Source organism: Cygnus atratus, chromosome 8 (genome assembly GCF_013377495.2).
Source record: "Cygnus atratus isolate AKBS03 ecotype Queensland, Australia chromosome 8, CAtr_DNAZoo_HiC_assembly, whole genome shotgun sequence".
Taxonomy (NCBI): Eukaryota; Metazoa; Chordata; class Aves; order Anseriformes; family Anatidae; genus Cygnus; species Cygnus atratus.
This window is the reverse complement of record NC_066369.1, coordinates 876,023-902,550: the sequence shown is the minus strand read 5'-3', so window position 1 is coordinate 902,550 and position 26,528 is coordinate 876,023. Positions and strand designations below refer to the sequence as shown.

General features: G+C 36.3%; 1 protein-coding gene across 1 annotated transcript in view; it reads right to left on the bottom strand.

The window, feature by feature from the left end:
• Window positions 1–1,506: 1,506 nt before the first annotated feature.
• Window positions 1,507–26,528, bottom strand: part of RPAP2 (RNA polymerase II associated protein 2) — a 37,104-nt gene continuing 12,082 nt past the window's right edge. Inside the window, exons 11-13 of the mRNA XM_035537689.2 lie at window positions 19,735–19,803; window positions 2,212–2,361; window positions 1,507–1,621 (exon numbers count right to left, since the gene is read on the bottom strand). Coding sequence (XP_035393582.1) covers window position 1,621; window positions 2,212–2,361; window positions 19,735–19,803 — 220 coding nt within the window. The 3' untranslated portion in view covers window positions 1,507–1,620. The remainder of the gene's footprint in view (window positions 1,622–2,211; window positions 2,362–19,734; window positions 19,804–26,528) is intronic.

Genomic DNA, 26,528 nt, shown 5'->3' with positions numbered 1-26,528 from the left:
TTTTCAAATGTGAGACAGCAAACCTGATGAAACACGTTTATATTCCCAGTTTGATGGGCATTTTAAACACCAAATAGCAGCATTGTCATGGGGCAGTTATAATCTCTACGTCCCAAGGTAAACCACAGACCAGAACAGTGGCTGGCTCAGAATCTACAGGGAGATAATACCTATAAATAAATACCTTTCTAAATCAGAACTAAATAGAATTAAATTAAAGATTAAAGTTTTGCTCAGTGTATCTTACCTATTACTCAGTCTTCTAAAAGCTTATCTTTTGATGAGGTCTTGTCCCTTCTTTGCATATGTATCTAGTAAAAAGTTTTCCATCACGGTACAAAAAAAAAAACACAAACTTTCTAACTAAATTACAGCATGCATTCTTATGAATTTGACATCAGATGCTCTGATCATGATGGGTATTTTTTTCCTCCTATTGCATACTTGTAAAAGCACTGATTAAGAACAAAGAAAACCTTAATGCAGAGTTAAAGCTATGCATTTTTCTAAGCTAAACTGAACATGACTTCCCATTACAAGGTATGTTAGGAAAACTCAGGCATCACCTAAATAAACTCTACTGTATAATTGAGCTGCCACTGAAAAAAGCTGCATGGGCTTCTGTGTGTCAGGGGGAATCAACATATTTATCTCAATTATTGTGAAGGAACTACCAAGCAATAAAGGAGGTGCAGAGTTTACTTTCAGTGTCCAATTATGGAAGAAAGACAAAGGAATAAACTTTGTTTTTTAAATAGAGTTGCTATACAGTAGTCCTGGTAAGTCTTGCTTCAGTCTTAACTACTGCTGGCATTTGCTGCAGACTAAATAGTCAGTTACAACTTCATTTTCAAGTCTCTCAAAAAACAGTGTCCTATGAACTGAGCACTATGCCTTTAGATGGTATATTGCATCATTAAGAATTACCAGTGGATTAGTCTTAAGCTGCATTTCATAATCACTTAGTAATAGGAGCAAGTTTGAACACAATCTAAACAACACAGCTATTTTAAATGAAATTACTACAGAAAGCCAAAAATTAGTCTTAAAAAATAAATTTTAAATAAACCTATTTTGAAGTCCAAATTAGTAACGAATAGAGAATGTTTAGAAATCTTTTACACAAGTTCAAAGACCACACCTTTTTTTAGAAGTAGCAAGATAAACCAGCAATAGATCAAACATCTTTGTGTATCATCTTCATCATTCTTAAAGAATACTGCTCCCTGCACTCAGTCAACTGGAAAAAAGGCAGCGGTGTTCTTAACCCCCAAGATTTTTTTCTTTCTTTCCCCAATTCCTGTAGGCAAATTTGAGTCAAAATTTCCCAAACAAAAATCCAAACCAAAAAAATCCGGGTTCCTTTCTACTGCTTTTAAATACAGTCTTCAGACCGTCCACATTTTAACTAGTTTTTATGCATACCTTGAAGAACTGCTGTCACTGAGTCAGCTTCTGCAAAAGACTTCAAAGTTCTTCTTCATGAGAAAGCAAAAGTGCAAGAAGTACAATGAATTCTTTATTTTATTTTCATTTTAAAATATCCAACAATTGAAGGTTCTTTTTTGTTCTCCATGCCCTTATTTCAGATAGTGGGAGATGTAAAGATGATTGTTTTGTTCTGTGGGGAACATAGGACTGAGATCAGTAATATTAATACACAAATTATTTAATTAAATACTATAATGCTAGATTTATTGAATCAGTTGAATGTCAGCATACATAAGGTATGTGCTCTTATTTTTTCCCCACCTATCTAGAATGCAAAATGTGGTCTCAGCCTTATTGCAAAAAATGTGTAGCTTTTAGCTTAACTTTTTATCACACAGACTAAATATAACAATTACATTTTGGTGAGACTTAGCCATTGTAGCCACTTGTGTTTTTTTTTTTTTTTGGTCGTAAATCCTAATAGAACTTGAGTAAAAATTCTTCCCAAAATTGCAGTAAGCCAACTACATATAAAACAACTATATATTCTCAAAAGATTAAAGTGATAAGTAATAAGCAGCTGGCATTTACTGTAAGTGACAGAATCATGACACTCATTTCCATACCATATATATTTCTATACTTTAAAATGTACTTTACACATTCTCTACTAAGGTTGATATGATCTATAGTTACTATGCATACTTACAAAATGCTGGAAATTAAAATAATCAATTTGCTTAGATTTATGAAATGCAGAATAGCTTAAAAGTGACTGACCATTCAGGTAGGCTGTCCTTCCTAAATATTCTTGTTAAACTTTCCAGATCTTCATTTTTGAAATGCAGTTCTTCTAGCAACGTGGTCAGGAACTGTGTGTACATTGGGCTTGTCTGAGTGTTCTTGAAAACTGGACTAATTTGTGACAATCTGGGGAAAAAAAAAACACTCTTTTTTTGATATAGAAAAGAGACCTTGCAGTATTAGATGTAAAAAAGCAAGGCTTGTAAAAGTTCAAACCACTGTGCTGAAGAAAGGTGGTTTATAATGTCACACTTGGTTTGTTACAGTACAATACATAAGACTATATACATTATATACAATATGTATGAGCTGTACTGAAATATTTAATCTTATTAAGATATAGCGAAACTAAAAAAGTTTAAATAGAAAAAAAATGGGCTAGTAGTTTGTATGCCTCTAATCAGTTGTATACTGATGCTACCTACCGTAGGCAAATTTCAGAACAAAATGCAAATTTACATATAAAAAGAAAAAAATATCAATGTCAATATTTTTATCTTTACCAAAAAGCTCCTAAATATTAATCTCGTAGAAATTTTATGGTTCCTTGTATGAATGAAATATAAAAGAGGTATAAAATTCACCTTAAAGTAACTAAGAATATTTTAACCACAAATTCTTAGCAGGGCTCCTTGGCAGACGTTGTATATAACTGTAGAGTCACACACTGGCAGGCTTCGTACCATTACATTTGTAAGATACATGAGGGTCCCGTCTGCTTACTTGGGGGACTGCCCCACGCAGTACGGCACAAAATGCAGTCACTTGGTCACAAATACTATATTCAGATAAGTAGTGCCATAGATAAATAGACACCATACAGGAATATTTCAGAATGTTTGTGAAATGATGTGCTTTTAAGAAGTTGCTCAAGGTAGTCTACAGCTTATTATAAACTTCACAGCTCAGAGAGCCTGCAAGTAACAACTGAGAATCTCCGTGCAGTCATTGGTATTAAGACAATCTTTCCTTGAAAAAAGCTGCATATAAAAGACTTAAATTAAATAAAACAGTTCCTTAACACAAAAAAAATAAGTTTCCAAAATTTTTTCATTAATATGACTTTAAGAATTAATTTTTCATTTGATTCTATTTCAATATGTATATGCTAAATAACTACCTAGCACTGACACGTGGTGAGTAGGATTTTAAGGGATACTCAAAGTAATGACATGGTGTGGCACAAAACAGACTGATGCACTAACCCTGCTATACGAATCCTCCCACAAAAGCGAAATATTCACCGTGGGATTTGTGATGTTTGGACTGAGGCCACTTTTTTTTTCTGTAATTTGACAGACAAGACTGAGTTGTCTCCTTCCTGGTGAGAATTACAGTAGTTACTGTTTCATCTGGTAAAACAGAGTGCCTCCGACCAGGGCTGACAATCTGTAGGTTGATTTTTGCATCATGATGCTTTATCAGCAGGGAAACAGAAATTGCTGATAGAAGATCAGAGTGGCCATTTCAGGTTGTTGGTCTGGAGATGAGGTGAGTGGGTCAAAGACCTGGAGATGCATTGTTCCTCCTCTTCAAGTCACTCCTCCAGATTAAAGAGGCTGTATACGAGAAGAGACTGGTGACATAAACTGGTGTCATGACTTCCTGAGTGCTGGTGCCAGGAGGCTGCAAAACACACTGCACTACTGTAGATCTACATACATTTTAACAGAATTTTCTTTCTCCTACCTTGTGGTTAAGAGAGTAATAAAAATATTATTTCTCTAAAAGAGCAGAAATCTTACGCAGTTTTAAGCAATATACTAACGTACCAAAACCTTTATGCCACGAAGCTTACAAGCTAAACAGTCTCTCTCTCTCCCCACATATATATACACGTGTGTGTGCGCATTTGTATGTATGTATTTTTGGAACTGCAGTTTGTGAAATTACATAGTTTCATAAATTACAAATATTTCCTAACTACTGCACCCTGTTTAAGACATCCTGTATACAGAGCAGCTATTATAGCCCACGATAAGGAAGAAAAAAGTATTCCTATTGTCAGAGAAACTGCCGGGCATTCAATACTGAGGAACAAACTTAAAAAATGAAAATAAGTTTTAGCTGTTGATTTTTTTTCTTACATGACCTTTGTTTAAAAAGTCATTAAGCTATTAATCATCTGATAAGCAGGAGACAAAATTGAAAAGTTCAGAGACATACAGAAGTTTCTAGCAATTATTTAAAAAAAAAGGCATCTAGATGAAGCAATGGATTAAACATTTATGAATACGTATACAAACACTTTAGTCTTGGAAAACTGACTTGTCATTTGAAAAGCAGTTGGTCTCAGGTACTTTTCTGCTTTTAAATGGCTGTTTGAACAGAAGCAGAATCTTTTGTCTTTTGAGCAAGCACAACTTGCCAGTTTGCACTGAGTAATAAGTTTCATGGTCTTAGTAACACTGGTCCAACGTATATTCAAGGTACTGCACAATAGAGCATTGAAGGCTGTGCTCTCATCTTTGCATGCTAACTGAATTAAACCATAATTGTATGCAAATAAACCAGAACAGTCTTTGGAGTCATTATCTTGCCAGCTACAATGACCATAGCTCTGAAAAAACTATCATGATTAATTTAATGTAATGATATACAGGATTTCAACCTTAAGCATCGTGGAATTGCCTTGAAACTCTCAGCATCTTCAAAAAAGGCAGAATATAAACAGGACAGGAGATACTAGGACAATAATAATGACTGGTTACTGCAACAGTGAAAAGAAAAATATAAATTGTGCCTTTCTGTTAGTTCTTTCACATGTTTTAACGTTAACGTGGAACAAACTGTTGTGAAAAAGTCAAATAAGAGAGTATAAAGGATTAAGCGATTAAAAACAAACAACCATCATCTGCAGAAGCACACACAAATGTTACTGTCCAAAGTTGTATGCCTGTGCTTCAAAGGAGTGCCCTCAGCACACTGTTAAGAGGAAACTTTCATGCTCACTTCATGGAAAAGTAGTACGGTATAGATCAGGCTTCATGAAACAGTGTCGTTTCCTGCACACCCACTTACACCATATGGTAAACAGGTCTTTGTAAAGTTTAAAAAGTGTTAAGAATGTCAAATGATATCTGAGTGATAAAATTTGTATTTGCTGGCTATTCCACATACGCTACATGTTCAAAAAAAAAATCATGTGAAGACCCAGGTATTACTATAAAGCCATTAAGTGACATCTGGCTACTACAGAATGTTTACATAGCTTCAGTGCTTCTACTCAAGCCCTAAGCTTTCTATGAATTAGTTGCCTTACAAAAACATTTGACAAGTACATTTAGAAGTTTGACCTAAATTAGAACATTTCTAGAAGTCAGTCACATTTCATGGACTAAACGTAATAAATTGATAGTGTTGTGTGAATGATTTGTTCACAGCTCTACACCTACCTTAACCAATACAACAGAATACATTCAGAAAAGACGATGGCAGAGTGGCAATTTTTGTATGGTGATAAATCACTAGTTGGCACTTCCTAAACAAAGATGCAAAAAGTCTGTCTAAATAAACTTTACAATACTTACAAAACCATCCCCCCTACACACACTGGACTTCAAGAAAAACTTTCTGGACTTCTTGTTTAAAATAACTCTGCAATCCCCTTTGAAAAAGCTAAAATTTCAAAGCCACCGGTATGATATCACCAAGTTGGAGACCTCTGGACATGCACCTGAAAACAACGGTCAGAACACAACCACCTACGAGTTGTTTTCCTTTCCAGTCTCTAAAATTGGTCACTTAAACTTACAGAAAAAGTGCAGAGAATAGGGGTGCACGGAAGTGTACTCGGTATCATGCAAAGCAGTTGTATACTCATGAAGAAAAGCTTTACCTTGTTTGCCATGCTTGGAAGTGGAGCAAGAACAGAATTCTAAAGCAGAATGAAGGAACAGGCAAGTGCCACCTGTCTTTCTGCAGAAAGCTTTAGAAAGTAGGATATAAACATTTTTGCCAACTATAGGTGTTTGAGCACTATGAATGCCTAACATATTCATCACAACATAGAAGTTCTTTTCCTTTTAATTTTCTCAGTTTTCGTCTAGCTTCAGGCACTTAATATTTTTTAAGCTCCTCATAACCAGGATGACTGATACCTATTTTTCTACCAGAATGACAGAGTTGCAACAATGATCACAAAAGTTTCTTGAACACTCATTTCAGAACATGGAAATGAAGCAAGAACTGGTGGCAAATAGCGGCAGCACATTTTTTTCTTTCCCCAGCAAACAGTCACAGACTGCCGCATATGTGCTTCAGGGAAGGTGCCAGCAAGCTTCTGACCAAGGTGCCTTCAGCAGACTCTCAAAGGGTCCCCACCTGCGAGGAAGTCCAAAGCATTTTTCTGCTGTCTTCGGATAGTCGCCAATTGGACCATGGCTAGCTTTTATCCCACAAGCATTTTAGCTGAAGGTCTGGAATCACACACTGTTTACACCTGACAAAGAATAAAAATGTTTGCAAGCCTCAAGCATCACTTCAGGTGATTTAACATAGCTAGTAAAGTGCCTGAAAGATCAAGCAGCCATTCCAGCAACATACTGTTAGCACTTAAAAAAGCCAAAGCATATTTGCTCCACCGCTATGACAAAGTTATGTCACATTGTCAACGAGGACTGATTAAGGAGACACGATGCTAAAAAACATGAAGCAATGTAACTGCGCAGGTGCCACACTGCGGAGTGCCATTTATCATTACCTATCAGCTACAACAAAGCATTAAACAGATCTCTGCCTGAACAGGAAAACCTTGAATACTAAAAGTTTTCAAGGTTATCACCAATATTTGGACACAAATGACAAATATTTCAGTGACAATTCTACATCGAAGCATGTTGCTGGGGTTTGGCATAGACTGGTGAAGGATCATGGCTCTTTTTGTGCCTGTGATCAAATGGCTGTGAAAGCAGAGCAGCTGATGTAAATTCTTAGCTGAGGACTCCCTCACTGAGCAGGCTGCTAAAAGCTAAATACACCATTTTGTCTTTTCTGCACTTCATGTTTTCCTGGCCATAATCATCTTTACTCTTCCACACTGGGCTGAGTCACCCTTGCTATGCAGACATATGAGTACATTTGAGAGTTTACACTATTGCAAAAAAACAAACTTGTTCTCAACAATTGGATACTGGTTGGTTTTCTTACTGCATCAGATATAGTTTAATGCCTTAATAGTTGCATGCCTGTGAACCACTTTTGTTGTCATGTGGACATAAGTCTTTAAATCAAAAGCAGGGATTACTACCATCCTGCGAGTGAGTCACAGATAACGGAAGTTAATTTGGAAGTCTGACTAATTTCCACTCAAAACTCACACTTGCAAGACTCTTACAAGTCACTTATGTATCTGGAAAAATGAATTCATGAATGTAGGACAGCAGTTATCATCTTTATGAATAATTAATCAATATTTAGAGAAACTAAGTTACAAGGACACAGTATTTCCCACTTTTCTCTTCCTGCATATTCTTTTTGTAAAAAATACAGTTTGGGACAGTATTACCTAAATATCTTCTGTTTTGGGGAGTTACAAGGAGCATTAAGAAAAAGAGTACCTTTTTCCACCTCAGTATCTACCATTCCGAGGTGAAGTCATCTCTGCTTGGATTGCTTCTGTAGGGTGTAGAGGATCGGCACAGTGCTGAGCGGCTCAAAGTGTGCCATACGCAGCAGGGCTGGCTGGCAAGTGCTAGGAGAGGGTGTTGACTTCAAACTGACCCCGTGGAAGGCTGGTCAAAGCGGGAGCCACTGGGGAGCCCAGGGCAAGAAGGTAGAAGGTAGGCTGATGGCCAAGCTGAGCATGTCGAACCACTTCTGGGATCAACGGTGAGTCATAGGACAGTGCCAAGGAGGCTGCCGTCACTTTGACAGGCACCCCTAAAGTTGTTTCAGTAATACAAGGCACTTTAATTTCATCAACAGCCCAAGACTCCTTCAGCACCAATCTACGGTAAATTTCCCACTCCTTGCACTGAACCAAAAGAGATAGCACAAAACCTTGTCCGTAGATGTAAATAAGCTTTTGAACAGATTTATAAAACCTGAATAGCAGTGTCATGCTGCAAGTCATTCTCAGTAATAGTTCATCTTATAAAGTGTTAAAAATCCTCTGGAAATACACAAAGCCATGTTAAATTGGTGCAACCATTCCATTATAATCTGTTCTACTCCACCAACACACAAGGAACTTTTTTTTTTGCCTTAACAAATACTATATATTTGTACTACTTGTGTTACAGATTTGATGGGCTTAGCAATGCAATAAAAATGTTACTAATCAGAAATGACATTCTTTTAATATAGCAGAGTTTTCCGGAATACACTCTTAGATTCCATTTCAATTATATTCCTATGGCGGAAGCCTCTAATGCAACTGATTAAACAGAAGTCACTGTTTTGTTGTTGACTGAGTCAATACAACAAGTGTTACAGATCAGCAGTAAAACTCATTGAAATAGATAGGCATTGCGGCCTGTAGACCATCTGCCTCTACATGTAACTGGACTGTGGCCAATGTATCAATCCCTTAATATTAGTGCTTCTGTTGATGGGATGAACTGAAAAACTTTCTGCATTTATCCACTGCATAAATCCCTACTGAAAGGTGCTCGGGCATTTTGACAGAGTAAGTCAATAAATCACTGTCATTCTGGATGTTCTACCCAACATAGTGTCTACTTGCTCAATTTGAGATAGAGTCCTTCATTCACCAGTGTATCACTACACACAATATACTTGTCTAGGGACAGCAGTTTTGTTAGTGAAGTATCTTAAATCACAGCAGGGATTTCCACAGACGTTGAAGCAAAACATGTCCATCAGGCAAGTTAGTATTAGCCAGAAAATTGATCTGAAGCACAGTGTGTGTGTAGTTGTAGGTTAAAGTTGCAATACTATGGAACTTAGAAAAATTATAATCTTCGGTATATTTAAATAGTTACACAACCATACTGTGCAGAAATTATAAACGTTACATCCCCATTATTTAATTTAGCCATTATGCTCAGTTTCATTAAAAAACCACACTGATTTCTTACAACTTTAGTTTGAGCATGATTTAAAAAGCTCAACATTTCAAAAAAAAAAAAAAAACACCAAAACTTGTTAAAAGCAAAAGACTGTCCTAAAGTGAATTTTCCATTACAACACATTAGTATTTGACAGACAATCTTGAACTGGAAGAATCTAACTTACAAACATGATGCAGTGGTATTTAAAAATATCTCTTATGTTGTCTTCCTTTTAATTAAATAATTATACTAGTGGGGAAAAAATATGATTATAGTTAGTATCATTTGCAACTCTGAAATAAAAGCAACTCCTACTTTGGGACCCTTTGTTAGTATCTCCTATTGGCCAAAGAGGAAAGTCAGTATTCAGAGGCATTTTTCTTTCATCTCCACAAATTTATTATTTGTGTTTTCTGTTTTCTTCAAAGAAAGATAAAACACATGATGTTGAATGATAGCAACTGACAGAAATAGATAATTTTCTTACTGAGGGAAAAAAGCTACTTCTGGTCTAGTTTTAAATATAGCCTAAAGATCCTATTCTCATCATAAAGACAAGAATTTTGTAGCTAAAGTGCAGTTTATATTTTATTTATTATTTAACTTTCCTTTCATTATTGTGTACTGACTTGTCCACAGCATCCATGCACAGACAGTTTAATCCTCTGATGGCAACAGAAACTAAATTATTCATATTTTATTTTTTTGTCCACTACGCTTAAATCAATGCTACAAACATGGACTCAAAATCAATGACTGGAATTCCTACTTAATTCAAACATACTGCAAAACTTAGGGTTCATTCAAGAGGTAGCTTTGTTCACTGTTTCCACTACCTTCACTTTTTCATACGCAGCTTCTACAAAACTGTTTTTTGAACCATATTTATGTATATACTTACAATAATTATATTTTTCTTCTTTCAAAGTTCACCTTCCGCACACTTTTCATTTAGTTGGTAACCAAATAGAAGTCAACTTCCATTCCCTTTGAGTGGGACCAAAACGTCACTTCTGTTGCAGCAGAATGAATACAACTAACAAAAAACAGAAAGCATACCTGCAGTAATGAGAGTTTCTACAAGAGGCAATGGGTAAAAACTGGAAGGCAGGAAGCTCTCCTTTACTGTGCGGGTGATGGAGCACTGGCAGGGGCTGCCCAGAGAGGCTGGGGGGTCTCTCCCCTGGGAAACATTCAGAAGCCGCTTGGACATGGTCCTGGGCAGCCTGCTCTGGGTGGCCCAGCTTGAGCAGGGGGCTTGTCCAGGTTGGCTTGGACATTCAATTCTGCCACAACGTAATGGTGTAATATGGTTCATCTCCAAAAGCAACTTGAAAGTGGAATTTCTCACTCTTCTCATATTTCAACTCCGTGTGAGTGACCAGCAGTACATAAGCATGATCACAACAACTTCTATGCAGATGAAAGTAAATTTACAAGTCTTCTCACTGGACAATTATTTTAACCTTTGGAATGCAAGCATTGACACAGAATCCACTCCTATAATGTTCCTTCTGAACAAGTTTCCTGACCTTATGTATACACACATAAAACAAATTGAGTTCCCTTGATAAGTGTCCTGGAAAGGAACTACACTTTTCAGAATATTCAGCGGATGGAAAATGATGTCATGTTCTCTGCCAGCATTTGCCAGATATATGCTGTTCCTGGAACATTAAGTAGTTGACTTCATTAAGTACTTGGGGATCACTGGTTTTCACACCCAGGCTTAGCCTGTCTAATAGGAAAGAAGATGACCAACACCCTGGAAATACTTTGATGATACAATGCCAGTGACAAAAATTCAAGGACAGGACTCCCTTAAAGCTATAACAATAATATGGAATGGTTCTATTTGCATCCTGTGTTAAGGACTTTAGGAACTCTATTTTCACATATTTGCTTATTTTAAAGTGACTACCACCACAAAATATCATACAGGTTCAGAAAACAAACAAACAAACCAAAAAAAAACCACACCACAACAATTATTTGGGCAGCCTTGTATAAGACAGACCTTCCAGAAAATTTCTTTAACAGTGGATTAGAAAAACCTCTGTGGTTTCTTATCCTAAGTACTTTTCAGTTTAGCTGGATCAATGACTGCTTCACCATTTTGTGTTAGCAGATATGAGTGCAGAATGATTATTTAAATACCTAATCCAGTATTGTACCCACCTTTGCATCACCACATTCCAAGTTATTACTACAATGCTAGTTCACAGAAACAAAGAATCAGAACTTAGTAATACCGTGTGCCGTTTAAAGCCCATTCATACAAGGAATTGTTCCAAAAGGTTTCAATTTAGCTTACTTAGCTGCATAAATCCAAGGCAATAAAATGTTCACAATATAAGCCCAGAAGAAAAATCACTATCAGCTGTTTCCCTCTAACAAATCTAAGTTTCTTAGGTACACATTTCAAGGACAGGCCTTGTTTAAAAAGCTCCATTTATGTGAAGTCTGTTTCCTGCTAACCAGCTGACAGATCAAAGGTACTTCTCAGTCCTAGTGTTTGCTCCCATTTTTCCCTCTTTTTCAACTTGGCCAAAAATTTAAACGTAATACATTTAAAATTTATTTTAAAATTGATCCTTTCATCCTTTTCAGTCTTCTATTCCTTACATTTTATGTTCCACAAAGTTTTCCTTTGACACCTCCCACATACTGCAATCTATGCCATTGAAGTCCTTGGGTTACTTAGCTACATGAAATTAAGCACAGGTATAAGTCACAGTGAAATTAACAAATACTAAGATCTAAGCTTTAGAGAGCCTGAACCTTTTAAGTGCTTTGTAAAATACACACTATTGTATAAATTATTGGGCACATACAGTGAGACAATTTAATATCTAAAAGATGCATTTATGTATCAACCTGGCGCATTTTATGAATTCAGTATTATTTCATATACATCCATTTTTGCAGTTGCTGGGTTTTTGTTGCTGCCACACACTGGCAGTCTATTCCCATCAAGTCGTTATCTCAATGTTATGAAAAAAAAAAAACACACCAAAAAAACAACACTTCAATAAAGATTAAATCAGAAATATGCTGTCATACAGTTGGAACAGCTACAATGTAATGTGCTTAGGTAAATAATTTGCCAATACTTGACTTTATAAAATGTACTCACCTGTACTCAGTTACCACGGAAACAATGATCATAAAATTGACCATAGTTTAGTTTCAGAACTTTCTTACACTGTAACTTGATTATCTGCCTTTCAGTCCAACATACAAATCAAACACCTGGAATAATGCAGCTGAGTAAAGAGACATGCTAGGAATAGATTTGCTTAAACTGTGTTCAATTTTTTTTTTCTTTCAGAAGTTAAACATATGAACTCCTCAAAAAGATTGTATTTTCTGCTTGTTTTCATAAATATGAAAGGAACACGTTTCAGAAAATACTGTGCATTTTTCACTTTCTGTCTTTACATTCTATATCAGGGCCAGAACTTTATTGCCAGAGTGGATCAGGACACTTGGTGTCAAAATGCTTTTATGTCTCAAGAAGTAACAAACTAAGGAGAAGTACAAATTTTCTTTGTACTCATTTCCTGCATTAGTAGGGAATGAAAACAAGTCTTCAGTTCATCAGTGTACTACTCACTATCATTTATCGTATCAAAACGCATTTCTTTCCTTTCTGAATTAATTAGTTGTAACCTCTTCCTCCCTCCAAATTTTTCATGCCTCTAAGTAATTTTCAGTTTCTCTTTGGTTACTATAGAGTATTATAGAAACACCAACACTCTACAACATAACATTATCCATATAAAAGCTAATGAAATGCATCGCTGTTCATTTTCCCCAACTGACATAGATCTTTGATGCATGGGTCTTTGAGTAGTTACTTGGACTACTGCTCTGATCCAAGCAAATTATAACTTTGCTCAGTTATTCAACTAATTTTGTTTTGCAAGACATAATTCATTCATAAAGCCACTTTTCTTCTTCATGCTTTTCCATAATTTGCAGGATTCCTTCTCCTTAAAAAAACGTTATTTACTTCGTAACAAAAACACTGTGTGCCATGTCAGGTCTGACACTTTGAACAGCAATACAACAAAAGAAACCAGCATCCCCAAAATGAAGTACTGTCTTTTTATATAGTCTATCTTTTTGTCTTGCATTATAATGTTTTACATTTCATAATCTGCATCAAGCACCATAAGGAGAAAACTGGTAAGATCTTTGAAAGATACTGTTCGTTTGGGGATTTTCTATAATCAAAGTTTTTCTGTTATAGTGGTTCCAGAAGAGTTAAGTAATGCAACATCTACTTTGGGCACAGTTTATTTCAGACCTGAAAGAACAACAGGACACATCTCTTAGGCTAACAGTGGTATTGTTATGACTCTCTGTGTAGCACAAAACAAATTAATCTAGAACCCATGCTAGAAATTATGCTGGTACAGAATAACAGGAGATCACATTCTAAGAAGCGGTAGTAACCGTTCAATGATGTATACCTCTGAATTTATTTCTTTGTTGTTCAGAAAAAACAAGCCAAATAAACATTGATTTGCATCTTATGATGCAAAGTTTCCTGTAAGTCAAAAACATCATCTGTATATTATGTCCCCAGCAAATGTAACTTCGGAAATTTTACCAAGATAAAGTTAAAACTCTGAAAATAAAAGATGTGTTTATGTGTCAGTCATGTTTTTCTTCTAACAGATGGGTAATGTTTCATAATAAAAAAATATGTTTGCATTGAATGTATTAAGATTAATTATTAATAAGGAAGCAAGTATATTTTCATAAGGCTAGAGCTTCAGGACTCAGTTGCAAAATTAACAGCTCAGTTTGCACAGTGGTTGAAGTTAAAATATGTTTAAAACTAAGTTTAGGGCAGCTGATAACGGTGTTGTATTACTCACAATGCCATACTTGCATTATCCGTTCAGAACTGCCTATATTACAGAGTAACTGTACAATTTACTATGACATTACTTCCAATAAGCAAAGCTGTATGCAGCAATTATAGAAGGAGGGAAAATATGACATTAAAAAGAAATCTGCTGAATATATATCTTTTCAAGAAACATAAATTTGAGACAGTTCTGTCTCTAATAGGGCTGGGTACTTTTTCTGATCTGCTTGATCAGCACATAGTTGTGGCACGAAGTTCAATAGGACATGAACTCCACTGACTGAGTAAGCTCCCCAAAGAGTCAGCACGATAAAGATGTCTTCCAAAATCAGGCATGCTATCTTTCAGAGGGATGAAAAAGAAGCTGCAACAGAAATCTTTTGTTTACTCATACAAAAGGCAAAAATGAAGTGGCAGAGGAAAGTACTTTCCCTACTACCCTTCTTTTAATTCATAAACCACAAGTACATTTGGAATATAAAGTTCCCAAGGGCAACTGAAGAAGAAGCTCCAAAACCCACTAGTGACACGCAAAGGTCCAGGACACAGTGTGTGCTAAGGCTCCACTCCTGCTGATGAGACCAAGGACCAGAACCGTAAAGGGGAACTAATTACCCTGGAATCACCCCAGACAGTTTGCACTGGTTATAGTACTTCCAAATATCCCATTCAAGAGGCTATCCACAAGAAATACTAGAGTGGAAAAAGACTGCAGCTGTTATGTATGTTGCACTGAAATACAGACGGTCACTTTCTTGTACACCAGCGCTAGCAACACAGCGCTTTTTTGTATGGGGAGAAACACCTCGTTCAAATTGTTTAGGTTTCTTCTTCTTCTCTTTTCTCCCTTACAAATGAAGATATTTCATTAATTTTCAAGTTGGCACTATTAACATCCCAATGAGCAACACTGCAAATCCCTCAAAATACCATTCTATATATATATTTCCCAAGTAATACTGCAACATGCTAGGAGGAAGTAAAGTAATACTGATCTCCTGCACAACATGCCAAATAAGCAGATTGAGTTTGCTTAGGAAGTGCTGATAAGTAAGAACTGCTTAACAGAAAACCTATTTGAGTTCACACGTACCCAAATGACAATCTAAAATTATAAAGAGAATAAAAGGGAAGAATGCCATTTATTTATTTATTTTTACCATGTTCAAAAAACTTGCCTTTTCTCTATTTCATACAGAAATATAACTCTACAGATTGTGACCAAGAGTAGGGACAAAGACTGGGACAAAATTCAGATGCTTTTATAAAAAGAAAGGCTTATTGGATTTTTGATCCTGCAAACTCTGTTTCAGAATGGGAAATAATTATATTTCTAGCTCAATGAAGAATGATTTTTCTCAACTGGAACCTATTTTCTATCATCAGACTTGCCAAATAAAGCATCATCCAGCTGATCTGTATGTGGTTTCTGTAGGAAAAAGCCTATCTATAAGTGCACTTTTTACAGTCACTCTGCAAATCTGATTCATATCCGATATGTGTTAGTACATTTCAGACATTCAGATGAGAACACAGTAGAGATATCACAAACATCTGAATTCCTCTTAAAATAATGCAGAAATGTCAGTGTTGAGCAATAGACATACTCTTGGTGTGCAAAGAAATAAAAACGCGTACTTGAACCCAAGATTCTCCAGTTCCTGAACCGTTATCTCCAAGAGAGTAAACCTCTAGAGTACATCTCCACATGACGCATTTATCTAAAGTGGCTGCACACATATAACGATGGCTTTTGTTTTGTGATCATGTTCATTTTGAGTTTGTTTAAATACTACAGCCCAATGCATATACACTAATCCCAGAACATTCTGAAATGTTTCAAAGCTTTTAGCAGGAGGAACCTCTTGCATAGGCTTTGTAGATGAAGCTGACCACAGTTCACTGGAACCAGCCAGCTCAGATAAGTAAGATGAAAGCAGACATTTCCTGAAAATATCTTGAAAGCTTTCCATTAGACTGTACCAGGGGTATACACTAAAAACAGCAAGTCCCCATGCTTGTATAGCAACCAATCTTCCCACTGCTTTCTCCATTCTTTCTTGACTACTGTATGTGTACCTATTATCTGCTTCAATTTGTTATCTTGCAAAGTTCTTTGGGGGAAAAAAGATATAATTTCTGTATTCTAGTTCACATTTCAAAGTTGTTACTATAACATAAAATTCTGCTTAAAATACTAAATATTACAACAGGAAGACACAGGAATCTACTACTGCCAACTGGCAAATAAATAAGAAATTTGTTCTACGGATCATTTTTAAAGAGTTACCCACTCCATGGTAGGTATGAATGCAATTACTTGAATGTAACTCTCCAGCTCTTGAAGTATACTCTAGAAAAGTCGATACAGCATTGCTGAATGTGCTGGTCACAAAGACAGTAGTGCCTCAAGCTAGATTTTCAACAGAGGCTCAGACTGGCTGTTCATATTTTATACCATAGTTTGATTGAATAAATCCAGCTGTTCACTAGAAAGAAGAAATGCACCACTGTTGGGATCTCCATCATTTTATAATTTTATATAGTCACACTGTCTAGTTTCAGGTACTTTCCTTTAGAACAATTAATTGGATGCCCAGATTTTTTTTAAGTCAATAGACTCAAGGGTGTGTAAATACTTAGAATAACTTTTGAAGGCCAGCAGACTCTAAAGGGAGCCCAGGTCTTATTTAAGCACCAAAATTAGGTGTTGTTACTATCCTACACATGGTATCCTACAAGATTTAATCCACACGCACTTAATGAAAAGAGGATAGCACTATCATAACATAATACGAAGTATTAAGCAGTGATGACACTTTAAGTCGATACCATTGTAATGATAATAGTGATTCTGCCCATTAGCATACCTCAAAAAGTGTCAGGGCACTCTGAAATTGCACCGTGAAGTGGAGTACGCTGTATGAGTCCTCAGCTATATATGAGAAGGAAGTGGTGAGCCACAATATCAATGCACAAAACGGGGTGCAAGTCCAACAGTTGCTACTTGAAACAAAACAACTCTGCCCCCTTCCAAACAAGCAAAAATACTTGAGGTCTTCGTAGTTTCTCTTGATGTATACCCTGAAATCCCATGCTCACTCTGCCTTTTTTGGTCTGTGTTCTCAAACATCCTGCACCACAGGGTACGTGTAATATGGTCTTTTGTCCTGATGGAAAGAGGAAGTATTACCTCAGGGTCTTGCTTATTTACTCCACTGTTTAGTGTTAGGAGTAAAATGGCCATCCTGTGTCTGGGACTAGAACACATGTCCTGCAAAGGTTCTGTGAACACATGTCCTGCAAAGGTTCTCCTCATCAGCTACAGAAGCTAGTAAAGAGGCATTCTGACTAAGGCCCCATATAACTCCTCAATCTAAGTGACATTACATCTGCTGCAACATGCATCATCATTGTGTAGTGACAGGGAGGCTGCAGAGGATTTAACAGATTATAAGCCTTTTTATGAGCACCATCAGTAAGATAGGGTTGATTCCCTAGCAGACTATAGGAGGTGACATAGGGCCACCATCTGAAGATCTGTTTGTGAGGAGCTTGGCCAGGTTTCTGGAAAAAGTACTCAGTAGCTTTTCTCCTAACACTTCTATCTTCCACTATATCCTCAAGTTTGATTATCATTTCCAGGTCATGAAGCATGTTGCATCCTTTCCGGAAAGGTCAAAACTGGACATTTAATTTTCTTAGAGAAACCTAACACTCATTCTACCCCATCTACATTTTTCCCCACAGTCTCTCCTAAGAGGAGGCCAGGAGAAGTTGTTCGAAGTCTGAAGATTATATGACCTTGCAAGAACCTTACAGTGAGTTGAAATCAAATGCAGTTTTATTTGTGATTTAACTAGAATAGTATTAGAAATTTAACTAGAATAATATTAGAGGTAAAATCCACTCTACTTTGGGATCAAATACAACCTATTTGTTTAGGGGTGGGCCCTTAGAAAGCCAAGGTAAAACAAGACTTGGTTCTCTGCTTCTACCACCAGGACCGCCTGCTACTTGTAGAACATTTTAAAACAATTGTAAAACAATCATTAGGTATGTAAACATTTAGAGCTCATCATCTGCAGCAGAGACCAGCAACATATTTTAACTTCTTAGCAAAAGAATCACAATTTCCTTAAATGTACAGAAACTACTTGAAAAATTCATAAGATCTGTTTCACAAATTACCAATTCAACCATAAGAATATATAGTAAAAATGACAAAAGATTTGTTCTTATAGTTCATAAAATATTTATGCCAAGGCATTCAAGTAAAGTTACTTTCTGTGTTCTGATTTAATGAATCATTTGAGCAGTATCTGGCTGGGTGACACAGATATAAGGCTCGCTGAAGCCTACTCTAATGCCTACTGGTACAGCCTTCCTTGGGACAGTAAAGCCAGAACAATGTGTCAGACTGCAGTAATATCAAAGAAAGTAAGTGCAGTACTGGGGACGCTGTGAGGTTGGCCCACAACACTTCTTGACCTCTGAATGTCTGTAAGTACTTCTGCATCCTACTGGCTCCAGTGACCCAGGAAACCCAGAAGCAACAGCAGCAGCAGCAGCATGGTAATAAACAGTCTCTGAAATAAAATTTCTGCACTCTTGTAATTCAAGCTGAAAGACATACAAGGCTTGCTTGATGGTTTAACCCTACTGAAAGGCAGGGCCTGACACTATGTGAAACCACCAGTGATTTCTTAAAAGGTGAGCTAATGTTAAATGTTTAATGTGAATTTCTGAGATAACTGTTTTATACACTGCAGAGTTTATATCTTTAATCTCAGAAAGGTACATTAATTTGGAAAATAGAAATTAAGGAATGTATTTGAAGCATATGACTACAGCTTTTATAATTCATGCCTGAGCATACAAGTTTACTGAAATACACTATAACAAAAACAAACTTCCAGTTAGTAAAACCCTTGGAAAACATTTAACCGTTGGAAAGCAAGTAGAACAAAGCTGAGGAGGACTTTAGGCACTTCAGTATCATAATCTTAAGCAATAAAACTAATCCACATAAAATAAAATACTGTGTCCCAACATTGCTTTCAGGAAGTCAGAGCTGCTTAAAAAGCTTTCCCCTGCCAAACAAATTTGCTAGATTATTTAAATAAACACAAGTAGAAGCATGCCATATCTTTATGGAAGTAATTTGACTTTAATTGTGAAAGTAAAATCTTTTAAGAAATTAGAAGTAAAATGGGAAAGTATAACAATTATGCTGCACCCAAATAATGCGTGTCATTATATCCTACTGTCAGACAAGGGAAGAAAGTCCGGCATTATTGAACAGAAGAAAGTGAAGTACCCTCTTCCTTCCTCCCACCATTCTTCTTTAAAAATACATACATACATATATATATATACACACACACACATACACATATATATATTTAAATAACATTAAGCTTGTCCACTGTTAACTTGTTGTTCCAGATAATTCATTTCATTTGCATAAAAGAATATTTCTGTTGATTCCCCCAGTCAATTACAAGAAATATTTTCTCTCTTTTATCTGAAAATTAAATCTCATCTTAATAGGCCAGTTAAGACAGCTGTGTATAAGAATATTTGACATTAAAGGGTACTTACACAGATAACAGAACGATAGCAATTAGAGTCCATTCAGGCATTTTGTGAATAATGTTTCTGTTTGTTAACCTGTAATAATTAAAAAAAAAAAATCAGCACATTTCAAAGTGAAAGTAAACAGATTTTAATTGCTGAATTAGAAGTCTACCATTAAAAGACTTAGTATGCAGTTACGATGTGGAAATTACAGCTCTACCTGAGCAAGTCACCAACTTTCAGGGATCTGTTTCTTCATATCCTGTAACAAAGGATTTGTAAAAGTCCCAATATCTGTCTTTGTTCCACATGAAAGCTGGATGGGGAAGACTGAACAGAAGCTAATTCTTTGAATTCACAATCTTGGCTGCTGTGAGGGCTCAACTGTCCCTGACACCCAAAGGGACGTTCTCAGGAACCACACATACACTTTCTGCAAAGATGGGCCTTCCTACACTGTTTCCCCTGTTAGTTTCAGATCCAGATTTGCTGTAAAAGCTAGCGTTGCGGAAATAGACTGGATTTTAAGATACTGGGGGACAGTACTCTGATGATCCTTGTTATTAAAATGAAAATCTAGAATTCTAACTTATGCAATGGGAGCCAGGGCAGATAAAAGAGCAAGAAAAGGTGTGAATCAAGAACCACACAGATGCTCAACAACAAGACCACTACATTTTATACCCACTGACTCACATGGTATAATTCCATAGTAAGACATTTTCTTTAACTCAAATGTTAATTTGACTTAAAACAATTAATGTGTCAATTGTTACGGCTGAATTTAGGCATGTGTTTAGGATGAGCAATTTATGGAAAAGTCACAGCTCAAAAAGAAGCTGTGGCTATGTAGGCATCCAAAAAAAGCTAGCAGCATTAATTTTATTCAGACAGGTGCTGCCATATAGCAGAAATACTGATGGGTAAGTGCCTCAATATGTCTGCTTCCTTCTTGCTCTCCGCTTCCCCTCTCTGTAGACTTGCATAAATTCAGACACAGGAAGAAGCTACCCTGTTATTAACACAGGTCTACAGGCACTGGTGAAGCTGGGAGACAGTTAAAAGGTCTGGGAGTAAACCACTTTCCTAAAAATTGGTATTTCACCTGCTCCATCAGGGGCTGTTTACCAGTGTTCATTACGAGAGGGGACACAGTGAGGGTTGAGAACATCACCCACTGCAGAGGTAGGAGAACAGGTTTCTATAACATGTTCAAGGTTCAGTTTAGGAGAAGAGACATTGTTTTAGACATTTCAAAGGAAGACATGATTCCTTGAAGTTTTAAATAAACTGTGGCAGCTGGCAGAAATACATGCTTTAGAAGTCACATATGGAAAACTATGTGGCAGCATTAGCTGTAAAAGTTGGCAGCCTAGCCATAGGGACTTTATCACCAGATCCCTTACAAGCTCTGACAATTTTATCACAATATTACCAACTAAACATCATTATGGTAGCAAGACAGATGCTCACGACACAGCTTATGTTAGCTCCAAAAATAATAATAATAATAATAATAATAAAAAAAAAAAAATCAAACGTTAACTGTGCCTGTAGTTCCTTACTAGGACACGGCTGCATTCAGAGTGTAGACACATCCCTTCTCCTGGTGGTATACGATAAATTCAGCTTCAGGAGCAGACCAGAATGCTACTGTGCTAAAGGGATCCCAAAGCACATCAATGACCATGAAGATCATTTAGACATTTAGGTTTCTAGAGTAGGAACTTGTCTTTTTTTTTTTCCTTCTTACTCCAAACACAAGTTATAAAATGAAATACCTCACAACAAATTCAGTTCCAGGGTATTCTTCCCTCAGTAAGATTTTTTAAATTATTTTTAAACTCTTTGGGAAAATATGCAGTTGCCAAAAAAAAAAAAAAAAGCACCTTCAAAGGTGGAAAAACAGACGTGCTCATACTTGCCATTGTTAAAATTCAACTTTTATTTTCTATTTTTTGAAAAATTCTACCCAGTTATATTCAAAATAATCATTAAAAATAGTTATGAAGGTGTTTTAAAGGATCATTTCCATTTTTTCAGAAATATATTCAAAAATATTTTTAAGAATAGTAATGAACAAAGCAATATTATCCTGTTTTCCTCCTCAAATCTCCAAGTCTTCCAACCAAAGTAAGATTTTGAAGCAATGATTACTCAAATAGTACCTTAACTGCCCTAGTTTTGTTAAATGATGAAAGGAAAAGCAGTGTATTATACTACATGTATAGGAATTATCATGTCAAACTAGAACCAATAATTTTGGTAAATATAGATGATTTTTGCTATTAAAAGATGCATGTTTACCAATTACTATTTGAAATAGCGAATGGCAGTAGCTGGCAACAAAGCTGTTTCATTTTTCTGGTTATAGAAAAAGAAACAAAACAAAGGCTGAAGGTCTTGACTCAATATTGATGACAGTGATAAACACTACCAAGAAATGCCTGATGGAATCATCTCGACAGGCAATTCATATGTAACATTCCAGTTAATCTGCTATGATAAGACACAATGGAAGAGACAGATCCAAATCCCCAGGGAAAACTCTGTCAAATAGAGAAAGCAGCTTTATTTCAATGCTCTACAAGGAGTTATTATTGATTAGAGCACAGGAAGGTGTCATTCTTGTACACAAACTGAGAGATATAGTTGTGTCAATTAACTCTTATTCAATGTTAGTATTGATTGGCAAGGTCTCAACACTAGTCACTGCCATCAATATGCTATTTATGAAGGAGGTAGTCCTAAGACACAGATAACCAGCAGCATGTGGCAGTACGGATCTGCTGATGTATCTGTCACTGGACTGGATGAAGTGAGGCTTCCACAACCTTTCAGTACAACACCTGTCCTAAAGCTCTTGTGCAACTGGAAAAAAAAAGCAAAAAACAAAAAAAACCCACACACATTTTAGGCAGATCAGACTAAAGCTGGCAACCTACAGGTGTGAACCCTTAAATAATACAGAGCAGAGGAAGGGCAGTCACTTTCAAGAACAAGCTGTGTGTCAACACCAAGGCCTCTGAAGAGTAAAGCTTTCAGAAAACAGGAAAGTGCAAGTCCTCTGTAAAAATGGTTCATTAATTCTTTGTCTTGCTTCTGTCCAACACTGTTACTTCAGAACAATCCTTGAAAGATGGGAGAAAAAGGTCACTAGATTTATGTCATACACATACTATGGAAATGTTAAAACATTACAAAAGTTTGGTTACATGATTTGGGTTTTGCAGTGAAATATTTTCTGTTAAGAGTTTGGCTAAATTTTCCCACACCTACCCAAAGAAAGAAAACAATATACAACTTTTCAGAAGAGAATGTCTCCACTTTCTTAGGCTTTGTAGTAATGGATAGGTAAGCCAAGAGTCCTGGATGCTCCCAAATAGCTGTGTGGGTTGCTTAACTGGTAGTTTATGGGTGTTGTATTTCGCCCCTGCACAGCTTGTGGGAAGAAGATGCACTATAGCTGGACTTAACTGCTTCCCTCATCCATTAGGCAATAGGACCCACAAAGCAGTTCTAATGCTGTATGAAGAAGCTCAGACTGAGCAGATGAATCAAAGTGGCACAAATTGACAAATAAAGCACTAAAAAGTAAGATGCAGACAAATTCCCTTTTGAATCTCCTCCCAGTACCTGAATGGAGCCCAGCCTGCAAAGAAAGTCAACTCTGATACGGAAGCTTTGGGAGTACAGGGGAGTCCAAGGTTGAAGTAAGCAGTAAATGAAAAAGTAAACCCAAAAATGACACAAAAAGAGCACACAAGTTGGTCGTACTTTTCCTTTGGTTGGCTTCCCATTCAATTTCTGTCAGCTGCTGATTTTGCTAGCAGAACTCCATTAGCAATGATGGCCTGATCTGTAACCAGTACTTGCTGTGGCAGCAAATTTAAGCACATCCATAAAAGCCCTATGCTAGAATTTGGACAGGTACTTCAGGAAACTTGAATTTATAGGAAGGAAACTCTCAGCAATGCAGGTGCTCAACACCTCAGCAGGATTACATTTTCTGAGACTTCTAGGAAACAATTTGATAACAGGAACACAGTCCAACAAGAAATGGCAGATAGACAAAAAGATTATTGTGCAGAGTAATTAACACCTCCCCTCCTCCCCCTGATCAGGTCCACAGCATCACATATTACGAAAAAGATGCAAAAAAAAAAAAAAAAGCAACTGGTTAACATAAAATAATCTTTGCTAAATGTATTTTCTTTATAACCATTTATAAACTAATCCTGAGTATTCTTTCCTTTTCTAAGCATTTGTTTATACAATCGAACTTTGTTGCAAGGTAAAGTTGTCAGCATCTTTGCAAACAAAGCAGCCTTTTCACTCACACATCTATATTCCTCGATGTAGGGATATGTTATTAATGTCAGTTCAAGAATCTGACCTCCTAGTTTGGCCATTTGCCTGTTCTGTAAGACAGACTTCATGGATGAGGATGTTCAAGTTGTAACTTTAGAGAAGCTCAGCTACCTATAATTTTTCAAAAGCTTGCACTAATATGGGCAAAGTTGTAATTTAACTAACCCAGGTTAGCACAGGCAAATATGAAACAAACATAATCTATGCTTCAAGCTTCAGCTAGAAAAATTTAAACCTAAAACCCAGCTCTCCTCTACCCTCTTAAAAAGAGCAGCATATTTCCATGCTGAAGTATAATTCAGTTTGATGATCATGAGCAAAAATGGCCTGCTATTTTAAGTTTAAATTTTCTTTAAAAGAAGCCCATTTAATTTTTATCTGCTGCTTTAGAAACAGCTCTGCACTAATTACTCTGACTGATCAAGATTTAACACAAGTTCGCTCAAGCTTAACACAGAATAAATACTCTAGATGTGTTAACAAACACTGTTACATCCCATCCTATCTGGCTGTAATGGTGTGCTGCACTGGCACTTCAGCCATGGAAACCCATAATCTGCTGTGCTGAAGAGAAAAGGTCATCCACCGTCTGGTACTTCCACATTTCCACAGGAAACCCTGACTACAATGAAGTATTACTGAGTTGAAACTCAGAATCTAAAATTCCACTTAATAAAGGGTAATAAGCAAAAGCCTATTAGTGAATATAGACTAGATAACATACACTCATTATACGTATTTTAAAAGCTAAAATACTGTCTTGTAAACAAGACAAAGCCTGTAATAGAAAATCTTGAACACATCTTTAAGAAACAGCTATGTCACTAGCAGTGTGAGAATTCATTGTCAATAACAAGCTCCATAAAATTAATTAAAATATTTACAACCATAAGATACAGCAGAAATTCTATTTTTAATATACAACATTAAGCTTTAAAAAAATAAAATAAATCACACATTCACAAACATTGTAAGTTAGCCTCAATTTCTATATAAATAGCTATTTTTGTCTTGATCTTTTAACAAAGTGCCCTTACACCCTCTGGAGAATTATTTGACATCTCAGTTTTCGTAACAAAAGCTTACAGGCACTGAGGGACTCTGTTTGGGAAGAGCTCTAACCATTCTAAAATGTCTCCCGAGATCCCTCTAGTGCGTTTCCCAGCAGTGGTGATTGAATAAAATGTTGCCCAAAGGAGGCTGAACTGCAAGTGTTCCTTTAAAAACCAATGGAGCTGAAAATTGTTGTTGCTTAGTTCACCACATGCTCTTTTACCCTTGTTCAGCTAAGCTCTACTACTGCCACGTGTTTTATCTCCTTCCCTCTTCAGCAAGTTCTTCAGCCTGAAACATTTTGAATACGAAAAGCAAGGAACAGCACCAGCATTTGTCAGGGCTGCCTCCATAGTCATTAAGCATTTTAACCATATTAACAAAGAAAGTAACTTTTAAATTTCTAAACCCTACAAACAAATATCAGTCAAAAAAAATCTCAGATTCCCTGCTAACACATTCAACTTAAAATCAGAGAGATCACTCATTAAGTAAATTTATATTTAAGTATAGAAATAGGGATTCAAACCTATGCCTTCTTCTAGACAGCTAGTTTTTTTTTTCCTGTTTTGTCAGCAGACTCTTCTGTATCACAAATGCAATAATGAGAAAGGGCTGAAAGGTTTTTATTACTTATTTCCTGTGTTTTCATATTATTTTACTGTCAGCAACAATAACACTCCAATTATTGTGAGATGTACATAAAGGCACATACAAATTCTCGTGTAGTGCTCACAATTGTTGTCAGCCACCCTCCTCCCAAAAAGCAGAATTTCTAAGCAATTTGTCTGGAATCTTCACAGCAAAAGAACCCCAAGAACTTGCTACCATTCCCTTCAACTTACTCCTTAACAAAAGAGACTGAAAAATCAACTCATTCAGTGTTATCTGAAGGATCAGAAAGAGATCTGTGGAGAATTAAAAAATAGCAAATTATTGCTACGTTAGCCAGGTCTCACACTTCCACTAAGAGATATTAACAATAACATTTTTGGATCAAAACCCAAATTAATTAGATTTGGTTCCATCCTGTAAATCCACATGTGTTTTTAAGTGTATATCTACGTTTTTAGAAGGCTATTTTGGCTTCAAGGCTCCTTCGCTATAAACTGCTTTTAAAATATTCAGGCCACATTATCTTTGAATAGCAAAAATAATTTGAAATGTAAGTTCTGCTTTTGAGAACCTCCAGGTAACCTTCCTCCTTTTAATGTAAGCATACAAAAAGTAGACTGAAAAAGACCGAACAGTTTTTTCCAGTTCTATCACTACTAAGCATTTAGACTGCAGAGCAAGAAAAATGCACAGTTTTAAGATACAAAGACCTTATTCAAAGAACCAGTATATATACAGTATATAGATGCCGCTCCAGTATAACCAAAAATATCTTTCCC